Source organism: Phoca vitulina, unplaced genomic scaffold (assembly GCF_004348235.1).
Source record: "Phoca vitulina isolate PV1807 unplaced genomic scaffold, GSC_HSeal_1.0 scaffold72, whole genome shotgun sequence".
Taxonomy (NCBI): Eukaryota; Metazoa; Chordata; class Mammalia; order Carnivora; family Phocidae; genus Phoca; species Phoca vitulina.
The window spans coordinates 7556912-7580440 of NW_022589775.1; the positions used below are offsets into that span (position 1 = coordinate 7556912).

The 23529-nt window shown below is 35.7% G+C and overlaps 1 protein-coding gene across 3 annotated transcripts in view; it reads right to left on the reverse strand.

Annotated features, from left to right (window-relative positions):
- Positions 1-23529, reverse strand: part of SYNJ1 (synaptojanin 1) — an 85792-nt gene that overhangs the window by 42566 nt on the left and 19697 nt on the right. For 2 of the 3 annotated variants that reach the window (XM_032393247.1, XM_032393246.1), the window contains exons 3-12: positions 22036-22122; positions 20230-20497; positions 16933-17158; positions 15796-15879; positions 10776-10837; positions 8241-8337; positions 6744-6913; positions 5601-5682; positions 3175-3327; positions 130-295 (exon numbers count right to left, since the gene is read on the reverse strand). In XM_032393247.1, coding sequence (XP_032249138.1) covers positions 130-295; positions 3175-3327; positions 5601-5682; positions 6744-6913; positions 8241-8337; positions 10776-10837; positions 15796-15879; positions 16933-17158; positions 20230-20497; positions 22036-22122 — 1395 coding nt within the window. The remainder of the gene's footprint in view (positions 1-129; positions 296-3174; positions 3328-5600; positions 5683-6743; positions 6914-8240; positions 8338-10775; positions 10838-15795; positions 15880-16932; positions 17159-20229; positions 20498-22035; positions 22123-23529) is intronic. The other variant, XM_032393248.1, reaches the window with a different exon arrangement.

Genomic DNA, 23529 nt, shown 5'->3' on the forward strand with positions numbered 1-23529 from the left:
TCCCAAAACTATTTTAATCAACTCAATCTAAAAAATATTTATGTACATAAATTTACATTGATTTCTTGGACTTTTAGAAGGGATATAAATAACATAAAAGTAATCAAAATATAAAGTAAGTACGCATACCACGCAAACTTCCTGTAGTTAAAAGTGCTCGAGCTTTGTCAGCTAAATCACTATTTAGAGTATTTCCCAGAAGTAAAACATCTATGGCCTCTTGCTTGGAGCTGTCAAAGAAGTTATTCTGAATCGTTCTCGTAACAGAACGAGCACCATCTTTTAACTTTCCAGCCTATTGGGAAAAAAAAGAGCATGGATTTTTGTTCCAAAGAGTGTTGATTTTACTCAGTAGACACTTTGAAACTTTAAACCAGTTTTATATGACTTTATATGCAATAAAAAGGACCTAATCATTCTATTTTGAGTATCAAATCATCATATTAAAATGGCTCAAGATGTCATTGTTTCTTTTCCTTTTGGATAATAGCTCTGCACAAAAAGATGGAAAAAGCTCAATACCACAACCTCACCCACTAATGATATCGAGAGCTGTAAATGTTTAAAATTGTTTACTATAAAGGAAATAAAGTGAAGTGTACTTATTTAAAACAAGAAATTTACTTCTTACACTGTAACTTTTAGAACTGGGGATGGGATGGTGGGGAGAAGCAGAGGAGATCAAGGATATGGTGCACTCATATGCTCTTAGAAAAACTTCAAAGTACTTTAACAGTAGAAAAATAAAATTGGAATTGCTCCTAAATAACTTTAATATTAGTTAAAACTAAGATTGAACATAAGAATGAAGGACTAGTCTAAAAAGAAATTTATCATTATAGTTCATAAATATTAAATGCAAACTACAGTTTGTATATCTCAGGTCATTTTATTGCCTATGGAAATATAAATAATAAAAATGATAAACTTAGGCCAATTCCTATAGTGAGGGAGCTGAGTATAACTTCTTTTTTGAGTGCAGCTGAGACACAATGTTACATTAGTTTCAGATGTACAACACAGTGATTAGATAACACCACCAGTGTAGCTACCATCTGTCACCATGAAACGTTATTACAGTACTGTTGACTATATTCCCTATGCTGTGCCTTTTATTCTTGGATGTATTCATTCCATAACTGGAACCCTGTATTTTCTGATTATAACTTTTAATAAGCACATATTTTACTTAGGTATGTTAGTTTCCATAAAGATTTCTTTTGATCTTATGAATTTTGATGTCTTAAAAAAAAAAAACCACCAAACGCTTGTTTGCAATATGTAATTTTCATTCCTTATAGAAATATCAGTAATTTGAGAATTAAAATGTTATTTCCTTCCACACGATAACACATACAAATGACATTATTTGAAAAGACACTCACCATTCATATTATCAGGCAATTAATCAAAAGGAACCCAGAGAAAGGAAAAGAAAGAGCAGTTCAGATGTTAGAGTTTAGTTCAATTCAGACTAGTATATTTAATATGTGAAATTTCATTTCTATTATGTTAGAGACAAAAGACCACTGAAAATATATGTAACCTCTGTATATATACTGTCACAGTCACTGCAGAAACAAAAAGGCAGAAGAACATAAAAGAATATTTTAAGCAACAGTTGTAGAGAATCTAGTTTTAACAGTAAGAATGATATTCTCTATTTTAAAGGAATAATAAATGAGGTTTAACAATTTCAGGTTTTCAAAAATAGGGCCCATTTAAGAAGTAAATATTTGTAAATGTCAACAAAATCATTTCTGTAGGGGCGCCTGGGTGGCTCAGTCGTTGGGCGTCTGTCTGCCTTCAGCTCAGGTCGTGATCCCGGGGTCCTGGGATAGAGCCCCGCATTGGGCTGCCTGCTCAGCGGGAAGCCTGCTTCTCCCTCTCCCACTCACCCTGCTTGTGTTCCCTCTCTGGCTGTGTCTCCCTCTGTCAAATAAATAAATAAAAATCTTAAAAAAAAAAATCTTTTCTGTGAATTGAACAAAAGAAGTTTCGCAGGTAAGGCCAATACCTCTGAACAGAGAGAGGCATGGCATTTTATGAGATATAAAAGAGCAAGAAGATTTAGAAATTAAAAGAAGACTTAGATATGATGAATGGTCTTCAAAGAATTTCAGGTGCCGTACTGAGGGGGCTGCAGAACTATAAAAATGTTCAATGTCCTTATTTCTATACTTGAGGTAATCTGGAGAACTGTAGAAATTTAAAATGTTAATAAAGTCCAACTGAGAACAGGAGGCTTAAAAGGCAATATTCAAGCATATAAAATAAGTCCCTCAATAAGTGCCAAATAGTAGAGGAGAAAGTGGTCTGTAGATAATAAGGCCAGCAATTAAAAAGTAATGATGAGGCACAGAATTATAAGTAAGTCCATCTCTCACACTTCTTTTGTACATTTTGATAGCCTCCTTTTCAAGGTAAGATAAATAAAAGAATAGAAACTTAATAATCAAGCCCTAAAGGTGTTGGGCTCCTAGGAGGTGTTGCATAAATTGTCCAATGATTTGTTCATCCATCCACTATTTGTCACAATTCTATTAAACAGTAGGCAGTACAAGTGCTGGGAACACAAAGCCAAATGTGATAGGACCCCTTATTAGGATGACTATGGTTAAAAAAAAAATAATATTTATAATAAAAATAAACAACATAAAGTGTAAAACAGATATGTAAGGGAAACTCATGAAAAAAAAATGTAAGCAATACCTACATAGGCCTACTGGATTATATCACTAAACAACTAAATATGTCATACTAATACCCCCCAAACCTAGGGAAATAACTCTCTTCCATCCAACCACTGGTATGTGTTACAAAAGGAAGTGTTAAAGAGGACATAAAGGCATAATAAAACAGAATTCTGAAACAGATAACTAAAATAACCCAACATTCATTCATTCATTCATTTATAAATGAGAGCAGGGGGATGGGAGGGGAGGGGCGAAGGGAGAGAATCCCAAGCAGACTCCCCATTGAGCCTGGAGCCTGCAAGAGGGGTGGTGGTGCCCAATCTCAGGACCCATGAGATTATGACCTGAGCCAAAACCAAGAGTCAGTCACTTAACCGACTGAGGCACCCATGGGCCCCCCAACTATTAATTTAAAAAGAGATGATTTAAAAGCTTATTAAAAGGATCTTTTGCAATGTTATGATAAATCTAGATCTACCTTAGCCTTTCCTTCAAGAGCTCCAGTCCCTGCATATATCTTACTGATTGAATCACCATTCACGGACCACATCGACCTAAAAACTTCTTGAAAGCGAGTCACCAACTGAGGCTTTTCAGCTAAGCCGAGAGCTTCCAGCTGTTTAGCTAGCATCTAAAACAGCAAAAGAGAAACTTTTATAAGTATATTAATACACTGTGATGTGACTTTTTAAGAACTACAAGAATCAAATAAGAATTTACAATTTATAGGACTATGTGGGATGGGATTCTGAAAACCTACCAGTTTACTAGGTAGGCTGTGTTCTGTCCCACCACTTCACTTTTTTAAAGTAAATACCACATCAGTGAAGCTTACAAATAGCTTAATATTCCCATGTAGCAGTATTCTTTCTGGTTAAATGATAAAATTAACCTTATTAAAATGTCTCTATAAATCAGACTGGTTTACCTTGTTCATGAAAAGAATTATTCAACAGCATGCAATAGAGCACAGAAAAATATCTGCCTAGGTTATTTAAATATATATAGAAATAACTAATTTTCTTTAATGTTTGGATTGGTTCTACACATTTGAGTGATTAAAATCAGGAGATTATGAGAAAAGTAGAGTTGCTCTTGAACTATCACAAAAATAAATAAATTAGTCCTATTTCTAAATAAAGTCATGATAGTTTAGTGTATAAAACCTATATTGGTAATGTATATAAAGGGGAACTGGGGGGAATACATCATGTAAGAATGCAAGGTCTTCAGGCCACCACAATTCCTTCGTCTTTGAATGAACTTTGGCCTTTAAATCTGGCAGCCAAAACAATGCATAATCTTTACCCAGTCTATTTGTCTTATTTGGAATCCAGTCATGCTTTATGCCTTGCATTTTTACTTAACTCCTTCTCATTTGTGTTTCCTTTTATCTATAAGTATCGTGATTATCCATATTTATAGAGAGATCAAAAACTAAAGTAATATAAAAAACACTAAACTAGGTTCATTTGGTTACCTATGGACTTAAACCAGAGCTATTCTTCGTTAGCATGAATAATACAAAATTAGCCTTCAGTACTACCTCTATCATTTATAGCTCCCTCTCTTCAAGGAATTTGGCAAAACTAGTCTTCACCTCTAGTTTGGCTTTGCCTACTTTAGCAGTAAATTTTGTAACCAGACAACCAATTGCTATATACAAGGGAGTACTCTCACACCTAGCTACCAACAGTGGATAGTCAGCTAAGTCAGATTCTGAGAACTAACACTTGTTATACTTTTAATGAAGACTTTCAAGTATTTTAATAAGTTTACACTCAGAATCTAAATAAACATATTCAGCCACTTAAAAACACAACTCAAAACAAACCCAAGCCATGTGATAAATGCCATTCAAATGACCAAATCCCTGCTTTCAGTTTTCTTGTCTCTGTCATATTTTCTACCTAAATTATAATAAGATTCAATGACAAAATCTTTAAAAAGGCACAACAGTAAAATTTATTTAGCTACATGAAGAATACATTTCTGTAGCAGAGAATTCTACACACTGTGCTTTCATTTTTGAGATAGAAAGAACCTCAGCTGCAAAGTAACTAATTAACCAATGTCCTGGCCAAATTTAAGATCATTAACTGGAAGAAATAAGAACATGTTATTTCCTATTCCTGTTTTTTATAGTATTTGAGAACTATGCTAAGTTCCTATGTAACTAAATGAAGACCCACCACAGCCTTATGACCCCTACTGTTGTATAATAGGAAAGACTTAGAAAGCTCAGCATTGCTAGTGTGTCATATAGTTGAGACTATGTCTATATTAGACTGAATTTATGGATAGGTGGTAAAGAAAACAACTTTTAAACAAAGACTTTGTTACAGAAGCTGAATCTCGTTCACTTTCATTCTCACTAATAATTGCATTTTCACCAATCCTGTTTTTAGTAGCTGACTGATTTGAAAACACCATATAAATTGCACTGGGTTATAGACCATCAAAAATATAATCCTATAGATGTGAAAAAAGATCCTCCCCAATTCTGAAGAAACTACACAAAGAGCAAAGGCCAATATATATATACTATGTTTGTGTGTGTATGTATATGTGTGTGTGTGTGTGTATAAATATAATTTTTTTTTCTTCCAAAAGGCAAAAGAAGTAATTGTTGGAATAGCATAAATACCAGTTTTTAAAGGGAAAGTTAAGGAACAATACAGGGAAATATCAGCTCTCTAAGAGAGTATTTGGAACAGGTCAAGGGAACATTTAAATGAAAAGGAATTTTGACGGAGGGAAAACCCGTAAGAGAAGAAATGCCTTTAATGAAGTATAATTTCATTTTATGAAAAGTGACCAATGAGAAACATAAATATTACCAAAACATTGAAAGAGGCATTTGATACAAGTCACATACATACATTTCAACTTATTTTTTTTTACCTCTAAGCCAAGGAACGCCTGCACACTATTTGTTCTATCAAGACAGTCCAAGCAGTTAGTTCGAACTGTACCACTCTGGCATCTGCAACAAATTCAGTAAAGTTTAACAGCTAGTTTGAAACACAAATAATAAAGCTAAAACAAAATGAGAACAATTAAGGTGATTAAAATACAGCATCCACTTTTTACCCCCAACTTTTTATTACTACAATTTTCAAACACACAAAAAAGATGAAAGAATTTTACAGCAAACATCCACATACCCACCATCCAGAGTCTACAACTGTTAACATTCTGTCATATATTCTTTATCACATACTTATTTATCTACACCCACTTATTTTTAATTAGGCCAGTAGTCAGGACCTAAATACGCATTCAAATTTATAACCCCATAGCTCTTTGCACATAAAAGATAATCAAGTATTTATGGAAGAAATTTTAAAAGCCTAAGATGTTATCTCTACTGACCTCTACAAATTTCTATGGCATTGATACTAAATATTGCACAAATTGAAAAAACTAAAAGTTTGAGCTTTGTTCACTAAAGTTTACCTCATCCTATACTCTGACCTTAGTTTTTTTTAATACTTACCTTCCTCCTCTACTTCATAATCAAAAACTGAAGATTTAAATTACACTAAAGCAGACAATAGGCAATGTCTTTTACTTCTTTGTGCATTTAATAGGCCTTACTGAGGTCAAGATATATTAAAATATTAGTTTTAAGAGAGAAGTGAAATAGCCTCACAGATAAGAGCATGAGATCTGGAGCCAGATAAATCCTAGTTCTAACACTTTTTAGCTATGTGATTTGGGGCAAATTATAGCCTATGCCTCAATCTCCTCAAATGTTAATGGGGATAATAATAGAACCTATCCCTTCAATTGTTGTTACGGGTACATGTAAAGACTACGTACACTGCCTGGCTTATAATATGGGCCAATATAAGCTACTGTTACTATTACTTGTTCAATTCTAAAGAAAGAAAAACAAGCCTAAAATCAAGTATAATAAAGATATTTTATTTTATGATAAACTTTGGTGTAAAAAAAAGGAAATTTAAGAGCTCAATGTTCAGAACAATTTTTACAATATAGCAAAGTCCCAACTCAAAGAAAAGAGAAACAGAGCAGTCAAACCTTTGAACTTCACTTCCATTGAAATAAAAAAATCCATAATCTACAAACTTTTGGACTTGAGGTTTAAGAACACTATGTAATTTTTCTGCCTTTCCTCCTTTAACCATTTGATGATAGTCAAAATTCACCATCTGGATATCAGCAGCATGTTCAGAAGCTTTCAAATGACTCTGAAAGTAAAAAGGCAAATACTCATCTTGTTAACTAAATACAACCTTATCAAGTAATGTTAAAATGGAACCTTACATTTTAAATTTAAACCTCAGCATGATCCCTTGAAATCTCACTGATCTCACGCATGCATCGATGCTGGCCATAAATGGAAAATTACTTGCTGATGACCAATAACATCTTTTTTGTAAAACCTCACATATGGTCCCCGAGAGATTAGGTGACATAATTAACATCAGAGAACTTAAATAATATTCTCATCTGGTTTAGAAAATTAAAAATTATTTCTAACTACCAGCACTTCATTTTTTACACATTTAATACCTGTATCTGTTATAAAATGTCAAAATAAAGTAACTGATTTAAGATAAAACCTATCAAAGACTGAAAAATTCATTTTTTAATACTTTCAAATGTTTTAAAAGTCATTCTATAAAGTACAATCTGGTTTTTTTTTTTTAAAGATTTTATTTGTTTATTTGACAGAGACAGAGATAGTGAGAGCAGGAACACAAGCAGGGTGAGTGGGAGAGGGAGAAGCAGGCTTCCTGCTGAGCAGGGAGCCCGATGTGGGGCTCGATCCCAGGACCCTGGGATCATGACCTGAGCCGAAGGCAGACGCGTAACGACTGAGCCACCCAGGCATCCCACAATCTGCTTATTAACAATATTTATTTCACAAGCTTAAAAACAAAATAGTCAGATAATTAAGTTACTTCCAGACTTCATGAGACTAAACTTCAGAAAATGTTCTCTAACCATTTTGTTTAAGCTTATAATCTTATGGAACACCATCATTTATATTAATTCATTATTGATTCAATAAGCGTTTATGAAGAATACTTTTTTTTTAGAAGTTGGACTATCTCTGGGTTCTTTTTTACTTGAAATACTCAAATTTTCTCTCATCAATACAAGAAGGTATAGCCTTGCATGTATACAAATGCGTTATTCACCATTTCATAGGTATAAAACAATGACTGTGGTTTCTAGGAAATAGGCAAGGCGATGAACAGATGAAGGAGGAAACTGCCTGGTATCTTTTTACCAGTGACAGATGAACATTTTTCAGAGAGGAGGATATTCTTCTGCTTCTCCACAGCCTAAATATGTACATTTCAGAAAAGAGCATCAATTGCTTTGAAAGCTTCCCATGATCCCAATTTCAGCAACATTACATAAAACTGTTTCTTAGTAGCCCAAAGAGTTAATGGTTCCAACAAGTACCCAACCTTTTTCTAGAAAGTAATTTCATTATTGTATCATATTATTTTTTAATATAATTTTACATGTCCATGGGCCAGAAGGAAAAATGATCATGCCTACCTGGAAAGCCTTACTTAGCATATGTTCACCTTCCTTAGATCCAAGCAAATTTACTATTATTTGTTTACCATATAAATTCTTAAGTGTTCTAAAATGCCTATTAAAGAAAAAAAAGAAATAAGCATATGTCAAGTGATAAGCTAATTTTTTTTCAACAAACAGAAATCCATTAAATAGAACCTACAAGACTGTTTTCTAAACTCCTAGAATTGGCAAAACTGGATACAAATTCATTCCACCAATTTATTTCTCTCAAAACTCTGAATTTATGAAAATTCAGTTAATGCCCATTTCCTCTCTGACTCATCAATGCTGAGACTCCCATCTGTGCTGGAGCTGCTGGACCCACTCAGCCCCTCTCCACTCTGTGAGGTTGGTGCCACATAAGCACCAAGAACACAAGCCATCCAGCTTGGGATGGCAGCCACGGCAGAGGGCTGCACCTCATATGTGAGGACATCACATACTCCATGGGTATTCAGGACCTCCTCAACAGCTCTAGTCTTATGAAAAATAGGCCCCAAATAGGAGTTTGTTTTTTTTTTTTTCTCTCCAGCTTCTAACCACTCCAGGGGCTATGGAGAAATGCTGTCCCAAGGAAATATAACATGAACCACAGACATAATTTTAAATTTTCTAGAAAGTACATTAAGAAAAGCAAAAATAAGCAATGAAATTAATTTATATATTTTATTTAACCCAATACAGCTAAAATATCATTTCAACATGTAATATAAAACAAATATTAATAAGATATTTTGCATTTTGTTTGCACTAAGTCTTTTTTTAAATTTTTTAATTTAAATTCAGTTTAGTTAACATATAGTGTATTATTAAGAGGTAGAATTTAGTGATTCATCAGTTGCATATAACACCCAGTGCTCATTACATCAAGTGCTTTCCTTAATGCACATCAACCAGTTTACCCCATCCCCCAACCCACCTCCCCTCCAGTAACCCTTAGTTTGTTTCCTGGAGTTAAGAGTCTCTTATGGTTTGCCTCCCTCTCTGTTTTCATCCTATTTTATTTTTCCTTCCCTTCCCCTATGTTCATCGGTTTTATTTCTTAAATTCCACATATGACTAAAATCATATGGTATTTGTCTTTCTCTGACTCATTTCACTCAGTATAATACCCTCTAGTTCCATCCATGATGTTGCAAATGGCAAGATTTCATTCTTTTTGATGGCCAAGTAATATTCCATTGTGTATGTATGTATATGTTTACACACACACACACACACACACACCCCATATCTTCTTTATCCATTCATCAGTTGATGGACATCTGGGCTCTTTCCATAGTTTGGCTATTGTGGACATTGCTGCTATAAACATTGGGATGCATGTGCCTCTTCAAATCACTCTGTTTGTATCCTCTGGATAAACACCTAGTAGCCAATTGCTGGGTCATAGGGGAGTACTATTTTTAACTTTTTGAGGAACCTCCATACTGTTTTCCAGAGTGGCTGCACCAGTTTGCATTCCCACCAACAGTAAGAAGGTTCCCCTTTCTCTGCATCCTCTCCAGCTTCTGTTGTTTCCTGGATTGTTAACTTTAGCCGTTATGACTGGTGTGAGGTGGTATCTCATTATGGTTTTGATTTGTATTTCCCTGATGCCAAGTGATGTTGAGCATTTTTTCATGTGTCTGTTGGCCATCTGTATGTCTTCTTTGTAGAAATGTCTGTTCATGTCTTCTGCCCATTTCTTTTTTTTTTTTAAGATTTTATTTATTTATTTCACAGAGAGATAGAGAGCACAAGTAGGCAGAGTGGCAGGCAGAGGGAGAGGGAGAAGCAGGCTCTCCGCTGAGCAGGGAGCCAGACGTGGGGCTCGATCCCAGGACCCCAGGATCATGACCTGAGCCGAAGGCAGCCGCTTAACCGACTGAACCACCCAGGCGCCCCTTCTGCCCATTTCTTAACTAGATTTTTTTTTTTTTTTTGGATCGTTGAGTTTGATAAGTTCTTTACACATTTTGGATACTAGCCCTTTATCTGAGAAATCATTTACAAATATCTTCTCCCATTCCATAGGTTGCCTTTCAGTTTTGTTGACTGTTTCCTTTGCTATGCAAAAGCTTTTTATCCTGATGAAGTCCCAATAGAGTTCATTTCTGCTTTTGTTTCCCTTGTTTTTGGAGGCGTGTCTAGCAAGAAGCTGCTGCGGCCAAGTCAAGGTTGCTGTGCACTAAGTCTTTGAAATCTAGTATTTTACACTTACAGTACATCTCAATTTGGACTAGTCATATTTCAAGTACTCAGTAGCTACATGTGGCTAGTGGTTACCCTATTAGACAACATATTCAAAGACATGGTTTTGAGGCCAAGAGATCAAGACCCACAACCTAGTGCTATCAATCCCAGAAGTCATAATACTGGGTATCACTTTCTTCTGGTTAAATTAGGAGTCAGAAGAAATTTTACTTAGAGCCAAAACAAGCTGAAATGAATCAGTAAAATATAATAACTAGTTTTGTTGCTTAACAATATCAAAACTTATAGCATTATGTAAAAAATAATCAGTCTTACCTGTCAAAAGCAGGGGCATTGGCTTCAAATCCCCTTGACATACGAACACGATGAGATCCCACCTACAAGAGAAACACATTTAATCATACAAAAAGCCAACATGTAGACAAAAGAAATATCATTGTTTACAATATGTAGTAATTCATTTGTTGAACACACAATAGTACAATGAATAATTGATTTTCATTCATATTGTTTTAAAAAAAACAAGTTCAAAGGGTTTCCTTTCCCTTTATTTTTAAAAACATGACCTCGTTAAAAAAAAAAAAGTAGAAGTTATGAAACACTTGTAAACTAACAATAATTTTTCCTTACGAAAAATATTTTTAAGAGGTCTTTTGTATACATTACCTTGTTTTAAGCTCAAACTACATACCCTGTGTAAGTTAACATATCACTACCATCTGTGTAATAAAAAAACTGAAATGCAGACAAGTGAAATAACTTGTCCTCTTAGGTCAACAGAACTAATTCCAAAACAAGTCATTCACACAAGAATTTAGGTATCCTGAACTAAATTCCTACTCTTCCAAGCTGTCTACAAGTGCAATGTCTACATATTTTTTCTTTGTTATGCTAAATGCGTTATTCACTTCTCCTTCACCTAAAGATCCAACAAATTAAAAACACTGTTCCTGGAAAAACAGGCTTTCCAAGTCAGTCTCACAGTCACACACAATCAGATAATATGGATTAAGAGAATTAAACAAGATGGAAAATATCTGCCTTTCTGTTTTGTTAAAGTTTTTCTTTTTTCACATAGGAGAGTAGCAGAAAGATGACACAAAATTAAAAAAGAAATGAGATGCTAAGAAGAAATATAAAAGTGACACCAGATTATCTCTCTGAACTTCACTTTTAAACATTTCCCTCTGAGGCCCTGGTATCAACGTTCCCCAGAATTCATTCTCCCCTGTTTGAACAAAGTGACTTTAAAGGGGCATGGGAAGAGGGCTACCAAATCAGTCATGCAGTTTGACGAATAAAATAAAAAAATTAGCTCTAACATGGTCATCCAATTTGAAAACTGAATTAACGGTATTATCCATTCATCAAGCATCCTTCTCTCTGGATAAGCGAGACAATCTAGTAACTCTCCTAATAATCAGTATTTTCTCTTTAATGTTTTTTCTTTTCAACAAGAAATTGATTTGCTGAATGCCACACCTATATTCAATTTTATTTTATGGTGCTTAATAATCTTTATAAAATTTTAAAATTTGATAGATGTATACCCCAGGGCATTAAGCATTTTAGACTGAAGAAAACTCAGCAGAAGTCAATACCTTTTCTTTGGAGTAGTCTCAGGTAATTGCCTATAACTCTATGAAAGTCCAAGACTTAGCATTTTTCTACCGATTAATATTTATATTGAACAGTACTGCCAACTGTCAAGAAGGTAAAAAAACTACAAGTTCTGTTTTTCAAGCAGTGGCTGTGGTTGTCCCCCAGCACTCTGGTCTTTGACACACAACTAGCTATACATCATAACTCTTCTAGTAACATACTGGTTAGACTAGACTGGTTTTATTACTCAATTAGGTTTTAGTACAACTGCCTAAAAAAAATTCTATAATAAAAGAGCTCTTATATTAATTGTGATAAAAGTAGTACTCCAGAAAGCTTTAAAGCTTTAAATAACCATAAATTTATCCAGTTTTTTAAAAAGTTGTACCAAATATATCTCTTAAAAACCATTTAATTGGGTGGTATGGAACATCATTTTCCATCAGTACTATTGCTTCATGTTTACATATTTCTAAAACTTCAACCGAAAATTGAGTATGCAACACTATACTAGACATAGATCTGATAATGCTTACCATCTGTTAAGGCTAATATAAGCCATAACATAATGTCAGAGTAATAGTATAAATTGTAAATGTTAAATAACTTCTGAGAAAGGAAGTCATAAGTAAAATGAATGAGTTGCCACCACTTAAAGTATCATTCTTTACCTGGGTAGCACCTTATGACAATTCCTAGTAATTCCTCAAACAAATTCATATTGACATTTACCTCTTCCGTAAAAGGCCTGACCCCCCAAACAGATTGTAAGCTCTCTCTGAGGCATCAGTATTATCTCTGAATTTCTCATGGTATACAATATTATATACCCAGTATAGAATAATATACATTGGAAGAACTTAAGTATTTAATGAAGAGATCAGTGTGGAGGAGGGACTGAATCCATTCAAGGAGATCTGAGTGGGCTATATTGAAGGATGGCAAACTTTAATTTGGGGAGCAGAGGATACTTGTTAGAAGACAGCAAGGCATGAAGTTGGAGAGGCAGAGGAAAGTAGACAGTGAAGAAAAGGGCACCTTATAGATCTGATGAGCACAGTATTTCAAAAGTGAGAAGAACTGCCAGAAAGCTGGGAGGAGACCAGTTAGAAAACTGTGAGAGTCTTCCAGGCAAGAATAAATGAGGAAGACTCTAACTGGGATGATAGGAGTGGGAAACTGAAAGCAAGGGAGAGTCCCAGTGCCTAGGAGAATGCTGGGCTAAGTGTCACAGGGCTACCTTTGCTGGTTCAGGATTGGCTCTTGGAGCAGACAGGGATGGAGATGCTTCAAGGTCAATGGAATAGCATCAGGTACACAGAAGTTCTCAAATGTGAATGGTAGGGAATTGGGTTAAAAATACAGATTTTTGGTCTCATTCCAAGAGATTCTCTTTCAGCTGATGTGAAGTTGAGGCCATGAATCTGTATTTTAAAATCACCTCAGAGGATTCCTTCAAAACCTTACAATTAAAAAAACCTCAGAGGAATTAACTGTGGAGGATAAGAGGCAAGTGAAGGGACAACTCCTAAGGATTCTCTGTCCATGCCTTCTGAAGTAGGACATCTTGCTAGGTAATACTAACATCAAGGAACCCTAAAATTAATTCTAGTCCTGAGAATACACAGGATACCTAACAATCATTTTCAATCACTCTCCGTCAAAAGCCCTTGTTTGTCTTCTAAGGGAAAATAAATTTAGGGACTTGGTATTTTGTATTTTTAAAAATGAGTATTTTTCAGTTTTTAAAAATTGATAAAATATTTTCATTCCTCTATTACCTATTCTTAGAATGATGGGGAAAATGTTTTTCTGTAAAAGACACTTATGAAACTAATCCATTCCTGTTCAAAAAAAGGCTGACTTTAAAAACTACTAAGCTAAATAATTGAGAACCACTTAGTCCTTAACCAATGACAACAATAGGCCAGCTCCATGAAAATTTAGCAGAATTGCTGGACTGTCTCAACGTCTTAAAAAATACTATCTTTATCAAGAAATGCGTGATTTTAAAATCCGTAGCTTTCAGCCCTTAAACAATATGGCAAGACAGACTATGTGGGCCAGCCACAGAACACAGCTGGAGGGAGGTGGGTAGCCTCACCCAAGGAGGATCACTTAATGTAACTACTCAAGATCCTATCATACTGAATAATCAAACACTATAATTCTGAGCTTCTAATAAAATATCACAGAGAGCAGCTAACAGAGGGTCCATAAATAGGTTATTACCATTTCTTATACTCCCCTCCCTAAAGCAAAAGCATTCGCCTTGCATCAAAACAAGGCTTTCGAAATGTTCTTAAAACAAATATTCCAAACACCTTTCTCTGATCACAAAGGCTTAGGAGAAGTGGACTAGGGTTGGGATTATTTCCCAAAAGAGACTTGGGGAGAGCTATATCTGCTTAAGTTACCCTTCCGTGCCAAAGAGAAAACCTGCATAAGTCAAAATTCTTGACAAGAACCCAGGAATTATAACTCTTTTAATCCTTGTTAATTCTTGGCCTTTCTTACATAAATTGCAGTATTGCAAAGGTGCAAGTGGTCTACAATCTTTTTCCACAACAGCCATACTAAAATGTAAGAGATCCAGCTGTGAACTAAAAGGAGGCAAGATTTTTTTCTGTCCATTTTCTCAGTATTATAGGCTAAGGCATAAAACTTACTAGACAATACATACTAGAAGTCTAAGATGAAAATAACGTATACTTTAGGGACTGAAGATTTTTGAATAAAAAAATGCAAAATCACGCTATTATGAGCAATCTAATATTATGAACTTACATGAAAAAAATCTTATATCTTAAAGATTAGATGTTTATATCAACAAAGTAAAAAAAAAAAATCAGAAAGCAAACCAGAGAACATATTAAAGATGACAGGTCACTAAAAATTATAAAGTAAAATTTCAGTAGCAGATGTATTATCCATAACAACAAAAGCTAACCCTTACACAGTGTTGTACCCGTGAGTACAAGGCATTGGTCTTAGTACTTTTCATTTTATCTTTACAACCCTATGAACAGGAACTACTAATATTATTATTCCCATTTTATAAATAAGCAAATTGAGACACAGAGGGGTTAAACCACTGGCCCAAGATCACAGAGCTAGTAGTGGCAGAGTAAGGATCCAAACTGAAAAGTCTGGTTTCTGAAGCCTTTTTTTTTTTTTTTTTTTTAAAGATTTTTATTTATTTATTTGAGAGAGCGAGAATGAGAGAGAGAGAGTACATGAGAGGGGGGAGGGTTAGAGGGAGAAGCAGGCTCCTCGCCGAGCAGGGAGCCCGATGCGGGACTCGATCCAGGGACTCCAGGATCATGACCTGAGCCGAAGGCAGTCGCTTAGCCAACTGAGCCACCCAGGCGCCCCTGAAGCCTTTTTTTTTTTAAACTACTACATTCTTCTACCTAAGGAGGCTAAATTGTTATATATTAAGATACTGAGATAGTAAATATGAAACAATGAATATCAAGTGCTATGGAAACATTAAAATTTTAATATTAAATACTGCAGTTGAATTTCTATGGACATGTGAAAGAACATTAAATGAAAAATATCTAAGGCAATTCCACGAACTCTTGTATTTAGACCCTCATTTGTGAATCTAGCTAATATTACTAAACTGAATAACAGAACTATCCAATGAACTAATAAACTATCCTGAAAGTTTAAAAAATATGGAAAATATTCAAGAGAAAACACAAGACAAAAAATGTTACACAGATACCTGTAATCCTGGTTGCTCCCAGAACAATGGAACAGATCCCCGGATTTGTATGAAAGAAGAAACAGAGTCATCTAAGTACACAACCTACAGAGAAAAATCATATATAAAATATTTCCATAAAGTTATTACCTCTAAATGACAAAGATAAATTTACTAACATCTGTTGCCTGCTAGTTTTATCTTATGACCAGTCTCTCACATATAATTGTCCTAACAAAATATCCGGAAGAGGCGACTAAGTAAGTTTGACTTTCTTTTAATTAGTGAGTTTTTCTGTATATTAACCAAAAAAATAGTAAAAACATAAGCATATGAGTCACAACTTTTAAAAAAGAATGCCTTCTAAATCTCAATATTTTACACAAATACCTTTATATTTTTTTCTTTAGCTTTTTTATATTTTTCAAAAACTAATTTGAAGAACTGAGTTGGGCTGGGGGCATGGCCTGAATTTCATTTATATAGTTTCAGAGCCAAAAAATGTCATAATTTTTTAAAAAATTCAAGTATAATTAACACACAGTGGTATATTAGTTCCATGTGTACAATATAATGATTCAACAATTCTCTACATTTTTCAGTGCTCATCAAGATAAGTGTACTCTTATTCCCCTTTATCTATTTTATCCATTCCCCCATCCACTTCCCTTCTGGCAACCACCTGTTTGTTCTCTGTATTTAGGAGTCTTTTTTTGTCTCTTTTTTTCTTTGTTCGTTTTGTTTCTTAAATTCCACATATGAGTGAAATCATATGGTATTTGTCTTTCTCTGACTGCAAAGGCCATAACTTAATTTTAGATGAGTTTGATTTAATTTCACAAAAACCCCACTTTTATTAAGTTGTCTAGCTCTATAACTGAGGATTTTTAAATTCAATACCAAAATGTACAGCACTGACAACGTCATGCTAATTGGTAAAAAATCTTGTTACTCATTTGAAGAGCCATACCTAAGTTTGTTTATAAATAAGTCTGTTTCAGGGAAGCCTTCCTTAAGGCCAGTAAGTAGCCAGGAACCACCACAAAATGACATTACAGATGTGAAAAGGAGTTCTGAATCAAATCGAAATCTGTGGTTCTGTTATTTTCTGGGCCTCTCATCTAATACACGAATTAAGCAATATAAAACACTATATACCTGTTCTGTTTCTACAAAATTAGCGACGTGACCATCATCATTTGTTCCCCGGACATTAAACCTGGTCCCAGCTCGTTCACAGCTGAGTCTGGAAATGAGGCAAGCCTTTGCCTGCTTATGAGCAGCATAAATTGTTCTGATTTCTACTCCCCCACACATGAGGCGTAATAACCAGTCATCACAATTCACACCATAGTGCTTGAGATGCAAGTGCAAAGACTGATTCCTAACAGAAAAAAAATAACTCATTAGCTTACTGAGTACCAGACAACACAGCATCAGTTTTCAAACAGTGCTCCTGAAACATTAATTTAATGCTATTCAATTAAAAGGCCCTACAAATAAATCAATTCATTTACATTTACTATGCTAGGAATCAGAAGAGAAGGCTATAAAATGGGATCTTTTGGCATATGACCTATGGTCTCTAGAAAAGAAGCATATCTTTTATGTTTTTAGTATCTATGCCCCATTCTGTTGTCTTTTAATACAATGTATACATAACCTAACTTTTCCAAAAAAAGGATTTCATACACATATCCCCACCCCACCTTATAAAGCTCTACTCTTAATGCTCCACTTTAATGAGGCTCTGTTTTAATTAATTTTAATTTAAATAGCCAATTGAACTAGTAGCTACCATATTAATACATGTCTAGAGTTTTCCATTACTCCGAATAGAGTAGCATTCTAGGTAACAAGGGGGCCTGGTTTCCAAACTTTTTTGGAGCAAAAAGTTTTACTCAAATAAAGGGCTGGGCTTTACCCAGAAGCCCAGTGATTAGGAAACGCATCAAAGCAGAGTCGCTATGGCTAAAGCAGGGATAGGGGCGAGAGTCCTGCGGGGTTGGCCACCTTCTCATCCTGCTGACTGCCTCTTCTGGGCTCTCGACTGGAACCTTAGTCCTCCAAAGAAAGCATGTGGAAATCTCCCAACCAACTTATCACCAAGGAAAATATATTGTGCAGAAAAACTTTCTGGCTTGTCTTTTCAGATGATAAAGTGTTACCAAAAAAAACCCACAAAAAAACAAAGTGTTATAAAAGTGAATTTTCTATAATATTGAAGCTTGGTTCTTTGAGTTTTAAAACCCTTCTGTTTTAAGCAGAAATTTTTTCTTAAGTACTCTCCACTATCTTGCTGTCTTAGTCATTAATGCACAGCACTACTGCTAGACCAGCAGTTGCCCAGCCCTTCCCCACAAGGTATAGGCTGCAGTAGAGATAACAACAGATGGTGGTCATGTGCAGTTCTGGTAAACCATCCATGCAAGAAAGCATAATGTAAATGAGCGGTGAGATTATTTCTGGACTAACACTGAATCCAACGGCCACTATGTATTTTCAAAATACGACTTGAGCTTCCATACTCTACTATTACCTACGTTGATCTGAGGTGAAGTTCAAACTGACCCAGTATGTCCAGACATCACAACGAGTCCCAGGTCATGGCAGAGGTATAAACAAGCTACTTGTCCCCATGTAAAAACAAGTGGGATGCTATGCATTTGTTCAGGTAGAGTTTCTCCCTCTGCCATCAGTTTTCATTTTTCTTTGCTGTCAATGTGTTGCTGTTTTAATTCTATTTAAATTTATAAACAACTCTCAATGGCAGCAGCTTCAAATCTCGAGTGGAATAAAATGACTTGGGTTTTTGTGATAGGTGTTTGTGACTCTGGCAACAAAACTTACTTGGCTGTATCCTGGAAAATATTTCTACTAAGCTACAAGAGAATGCATAATAAATTCATAAAGCTTTCATTTTTCTATGCAAAGTGAAGCTCAAGAATGCCAATCCTTAGCAAAATTGTAGAAAGTGTAAAATTACCAAAACTCATTTTTGGTGTTTTAGTCCCCTTTTTGTTCAACCTGTCTCCTACTAGATGAACTCCCTCAATCTGTTATCTAAACTTGTTGCCACCCCTACCCTTAATTGAAATAAATAAATAAATAATTCCTACTGGTTAAACTTAGCAAATGTGCTTAATTGCTGATCATTGAGCCAATGCATCCGCACCTGCTTAAACTTCTAATTACTGCAGGAAAATGTTTATCTCTTAATCTAAGGAATTTGGGCTAAGAATGTCCAGGCTGGGAGAGAAAAAAAAGTAAGGACAGCTGCCCAGCTCAGCTGTACCACCTTAACTTTTCAGGGATTTCGATGTCTCTTCTGTCAGAAAAAGTGTGGGGCTGACATGAGCAGCCGGGACTCTGTGCCCTCTCATCTGCCCTATTAACCCTTCCTTCCCCACACCTCCATCATCTCCTCCTTTGTCAGGCTCCAAGTCTCTGTCTACAGTGCACTAGAATTTTTTTTTCATTCTACCCTTGTTTCTCCTCCATGCTACTATGTTGGGCCAAAAAACTTCCATGTTAGCTACAAAGTTTCCTCTAAAATTAGTTTCGTATCCTAAAGCTGTTGTTGATTTTGAGCCCTCAGACACCCAGGGCAGATGGGTCAGACTGAATGTGCTACTCAAGGACCACAGGTAGATGGTGCAAGGGGGAGGGAAAGAAAATATACAGGAGGAACACCTTGAATCTGACCTACTAAGGGAGACCCAAGAGCAGAGAGTCCTGGACTTTGGCCTATAACATGGAAACATAAAGAAATAAAATTGCTACGTGATGTTAAGGAAAAAAGTCAACAGCAATGCTGGCTGTGGACAAGAGAAGCAATATACTAGAAATCTGGTCAGCTCCAATAAAGCAGTACTAATTATAGTCACATATGCTTACCCTTTGTGCATACTTATAGTACAGCACATTATGCATGATGGTGAAACATATTAGTTACCTACTTAAGTCTTACTTTATTATAGTACTAAACTTTATCCTAGTATGCCACTTCTTCATAGTCTATTGCTCTTGAATCAAGATTATCCACCTATAACCCTTAAATTAAAAATAATAAGGCAATGTTGTCTTAGAAAAACAGTACTGCCAGAGACAAGATCTCAAAACTAAGAACAGTAAATATGAGTAACACAATTTGATTATAACTAATTTAGTCTTAATTTTAAAATAAGTATCTTAAATATATTTCAGAAATGAAAGGTCAGTCTAGATCAAGGAGAGTAAATGGATTTCACATCACATGAGAACTTCAATAAGCTGACATTGGATATCTGCTATGCTCTGCTGAGGATTCTGGAGCAGGAAAGAGTGGTGTGCTCAATCAGCAATGCCCATCCCTGCCACCTCTGGAAATAACTGATGAACACGCTATACCCCAAATCAAACTATTGCACGGCAAGCACACGATAACAAAGGGAAAAAACATTAACACAAACTCACCAGAAAAATCTATTATCAGTTGTGTGTTCTTGCATGCTGCGATGTGCATTAAGACTCAGATCTAAACTGATTCCAGATGCAGACCATGCAAAATAAAAGTTTCCTGAATTCAAAACTTTTCGCACTTCTGAAATGCGATCCTCATCTGAAGAATCAATTCGTAGTGATATAAATTCAGTGGAAGTAACTCGGAAAACTTCAGATTCTTGAATCTTTCCAACAGACATACATCCGGTGACTAAGACCAGGTAATGTAACATGGTATCACCTGCAAAAACCAAAGAATTAATTGGATGAAAAGTCCCAATATTTTTCAAATTATTCAAAGTTTCTTCCAACTTTCTTGTCATGTCTCCAACTTTTTAAATCTGACAACATGGTTATTTTAAACTGCCACGGACATGTTTATATTTACAACTGGATTTTGGCAAAAGTTGAAAAAAAATCCTTGCTTAAACACATTTAGTATAATGAAGCATTTAAACGTTAACAGAATATCTCACATTGATGAAATTGTTCCTCTACTAAATCTGAGGATATACAAAATTTATCAAGTAAAAAAAAATATATGTGTTATCTTCCCCAACTGTCTTTTATAATTCTCAGGAAATCCAGATAAGACAATAAATGTGGGAGTTCTTTGTAAATAGCACAGTTGAAAAAAAACTGGGAAAAAATATAAATGTGAGCTGCCGCGCTGACACATGAACAGAAAGTCCCTGCTAACAATTTATAAAGCAACTTGGTTTACAAAAACTTCCAGAGATTTTTCACGAATTTTGACAAAAATCCTATGAAATTAGCATGAAGGCGAAAATGCAGCGGTGGTGTACTTTGACAATGGGCTCTGAGCAGGCAGATGTGGCCCGAATCTTGGCTCCACCAGTCATTATCTAGACCAACTTCAGTGTGGTAACATAACCAACCTGAGATACGCACCTTCATAAGCCAGGATTTAAATAAATCTCACTGGACTGTGAAGGTTACCTGAGACAGTATTAGTTAAGCACCTAGGCACAGTGCTTTTTACATGTGCTAGATTCATAACAAATGACAAATCTCCACTTTACACACTCGCCCTCCTCAAAGTATGGCGCATGAGCTGTCACAGTGAGAAAGGTGCTTGTTTCAGAATGGAAAGCAACTACCTCACTAAATTCACTGTTTAGTTTAGCTGACTTTTGCTTTTCATAGTAAGACTTTATCAATGGTGGAAGCCATGTGCTGATTTGCATGATGGTGCAAGCTCCTAATCTCATCACAGACCACTAACAAAATGGTTCATGGACTGGTACCAGGCCTTGGGCCACACTTGCAGCCACGGGGTTACAGACAAACTGGTAATCAAAAAGGTTACTCTGCAGCCCGTGGTGACATTAAGTGGCAGAGACAGACTCAAGCTGAGACCTTTTAAATACAAAGCAGATGTACTTTCCACTATAAACCAGAGCAATCGGTGTGGTTCTCACTAAGACGTCTTTCCCTAAAGCACTGAAACAAAACAAAACAAAACAAACAAAAAAAGGGCAATACCCTGATTTTCTCCTTTGACAACTGATACCGATCTTAAAATGTTTAAATAGCACAATGTCTCTGGAACTTAAAATCACAAAAGCCTGGGTATGTAGCATGCCTTTTCAACCAACATTTTCCCAAGATTAGCAGAATTAGGGTTTAAAAGATGTTACCATGCTTTTAGCCCAAATGTGTAGTATGAAATGATATATAAGCAGTCTCTCTCTCAAATCCTTAGTATTAAAAAAACTGAAATGAGAAAAGATTAATTACACTGAATAATAAACTTACCAAGATTTAATCGTAAAACACCTAAGAGTCCATATGCATCCAGTACTTTGGAGTATGTACCCTTGATTGCCTCTTTTTCTGCAGATGCTACAAAAGAAAATATTCAGGGTAAGAAAAATGGCCTGAAACATCAGATTCTATTATAAAGCCAGAGTCTCAAACAAAAGCTGCTAAATATCTGATACTCTTTTTTTTTTTTTTCAGTAGGCTCCACACTGGGTATGGACCCCGAGATCAAGACCTGAGCTGAGATCAAGAGTTGGACACTCAACCAACTGAGCCACCCAGGTGCCCCTAAATCTGATACTTTTTTTTTTTTTTTTAAAGATTTTATTTATTTATTTGACAGAGAGACACAGCGAGAGGGGGAACACAAGCAGGGGGAGAGAGAGAGGGAGAAGCAGGCTTCCCGCGGAGCAGGGAGCCCGATGCGGGGCTTGATCCCAGGACCCTGGGATCATGACCTGAGCTGAAGGCAGACGTGTAACGACTGAGCCACCCAGGCGCCCCTAAATCTGATATTCTTAACATAAATGTATCGCATAAGATATTTTCTCAACTAGTAACTTAATTGTCCTTCTCAAAGAGTCAACAAATTGTTCCAGCACCATTGATGAATTAATCCAGCCTCTCCCAGTGATCTGAAGTACTGCCTTGAATAATACTCGTATGTTTTGGAGGTTGTTTTTGAATGTTCTTCTCTGTCCCACTGATCTGTTTGCCCATCTCTACTACCAGCACTATCCTGGCTTATCACACCCCTAGTGAACAGCATCCAACTCCTTTGTCAGCAATCTTTCAGAATCTGGCCTCAACCTCCTCTTTCTGCTTCATTTTTCATTACTCCCTTCTTCCTCCCACCCCCTGCATTCTATGCTCTCATCACATTAAACTGCCCCTAATTGCCCAAACACACTCTTTTACACCCCCACACCTTTGCACACCAATCTAGCCTTCTGCCTGCAAGGCTCCACCTAACCTTCACCTTATACAAACATCGCACAGGGTCACTTTCTGGAAACCTTTCTTTACCTCTACAGGCACAGTTCTTTCACAGAGTTCCCTCTTCATGTTGCTGAAACATTTTATATAGTCCCATCACTTGTCTTTCTCATTAACCAGCCAATCCTTGAAGGCAGGAACATTGTCCTATGCATCCTTTTATCCCTGACATTTAGAATAGTGCTTGAAACATAGAAGATGACAAATGTTGAAATGATAAAAGCTAATGCAACACTTGACCACACAGTTTAGCATAGGAACAGAAATCTTCAGTTTGGCCTTTGTCTTGATTCATTTCTTCTGCTATAAAGTTAATGTTATCTTGCTGATGAATATAACCCACAGAATAAAACCCCTAGGTCAGGCCGTTGTGGTTGCTCTATTGAAAAACAAAAACAAATCCTCAATTAGCTGATACTGTCATAATTCTCTAGCATGCTCATTATTAAGTGTGGGCCTTTACCTTTATCAAAGCACCCCATATGAAATTAG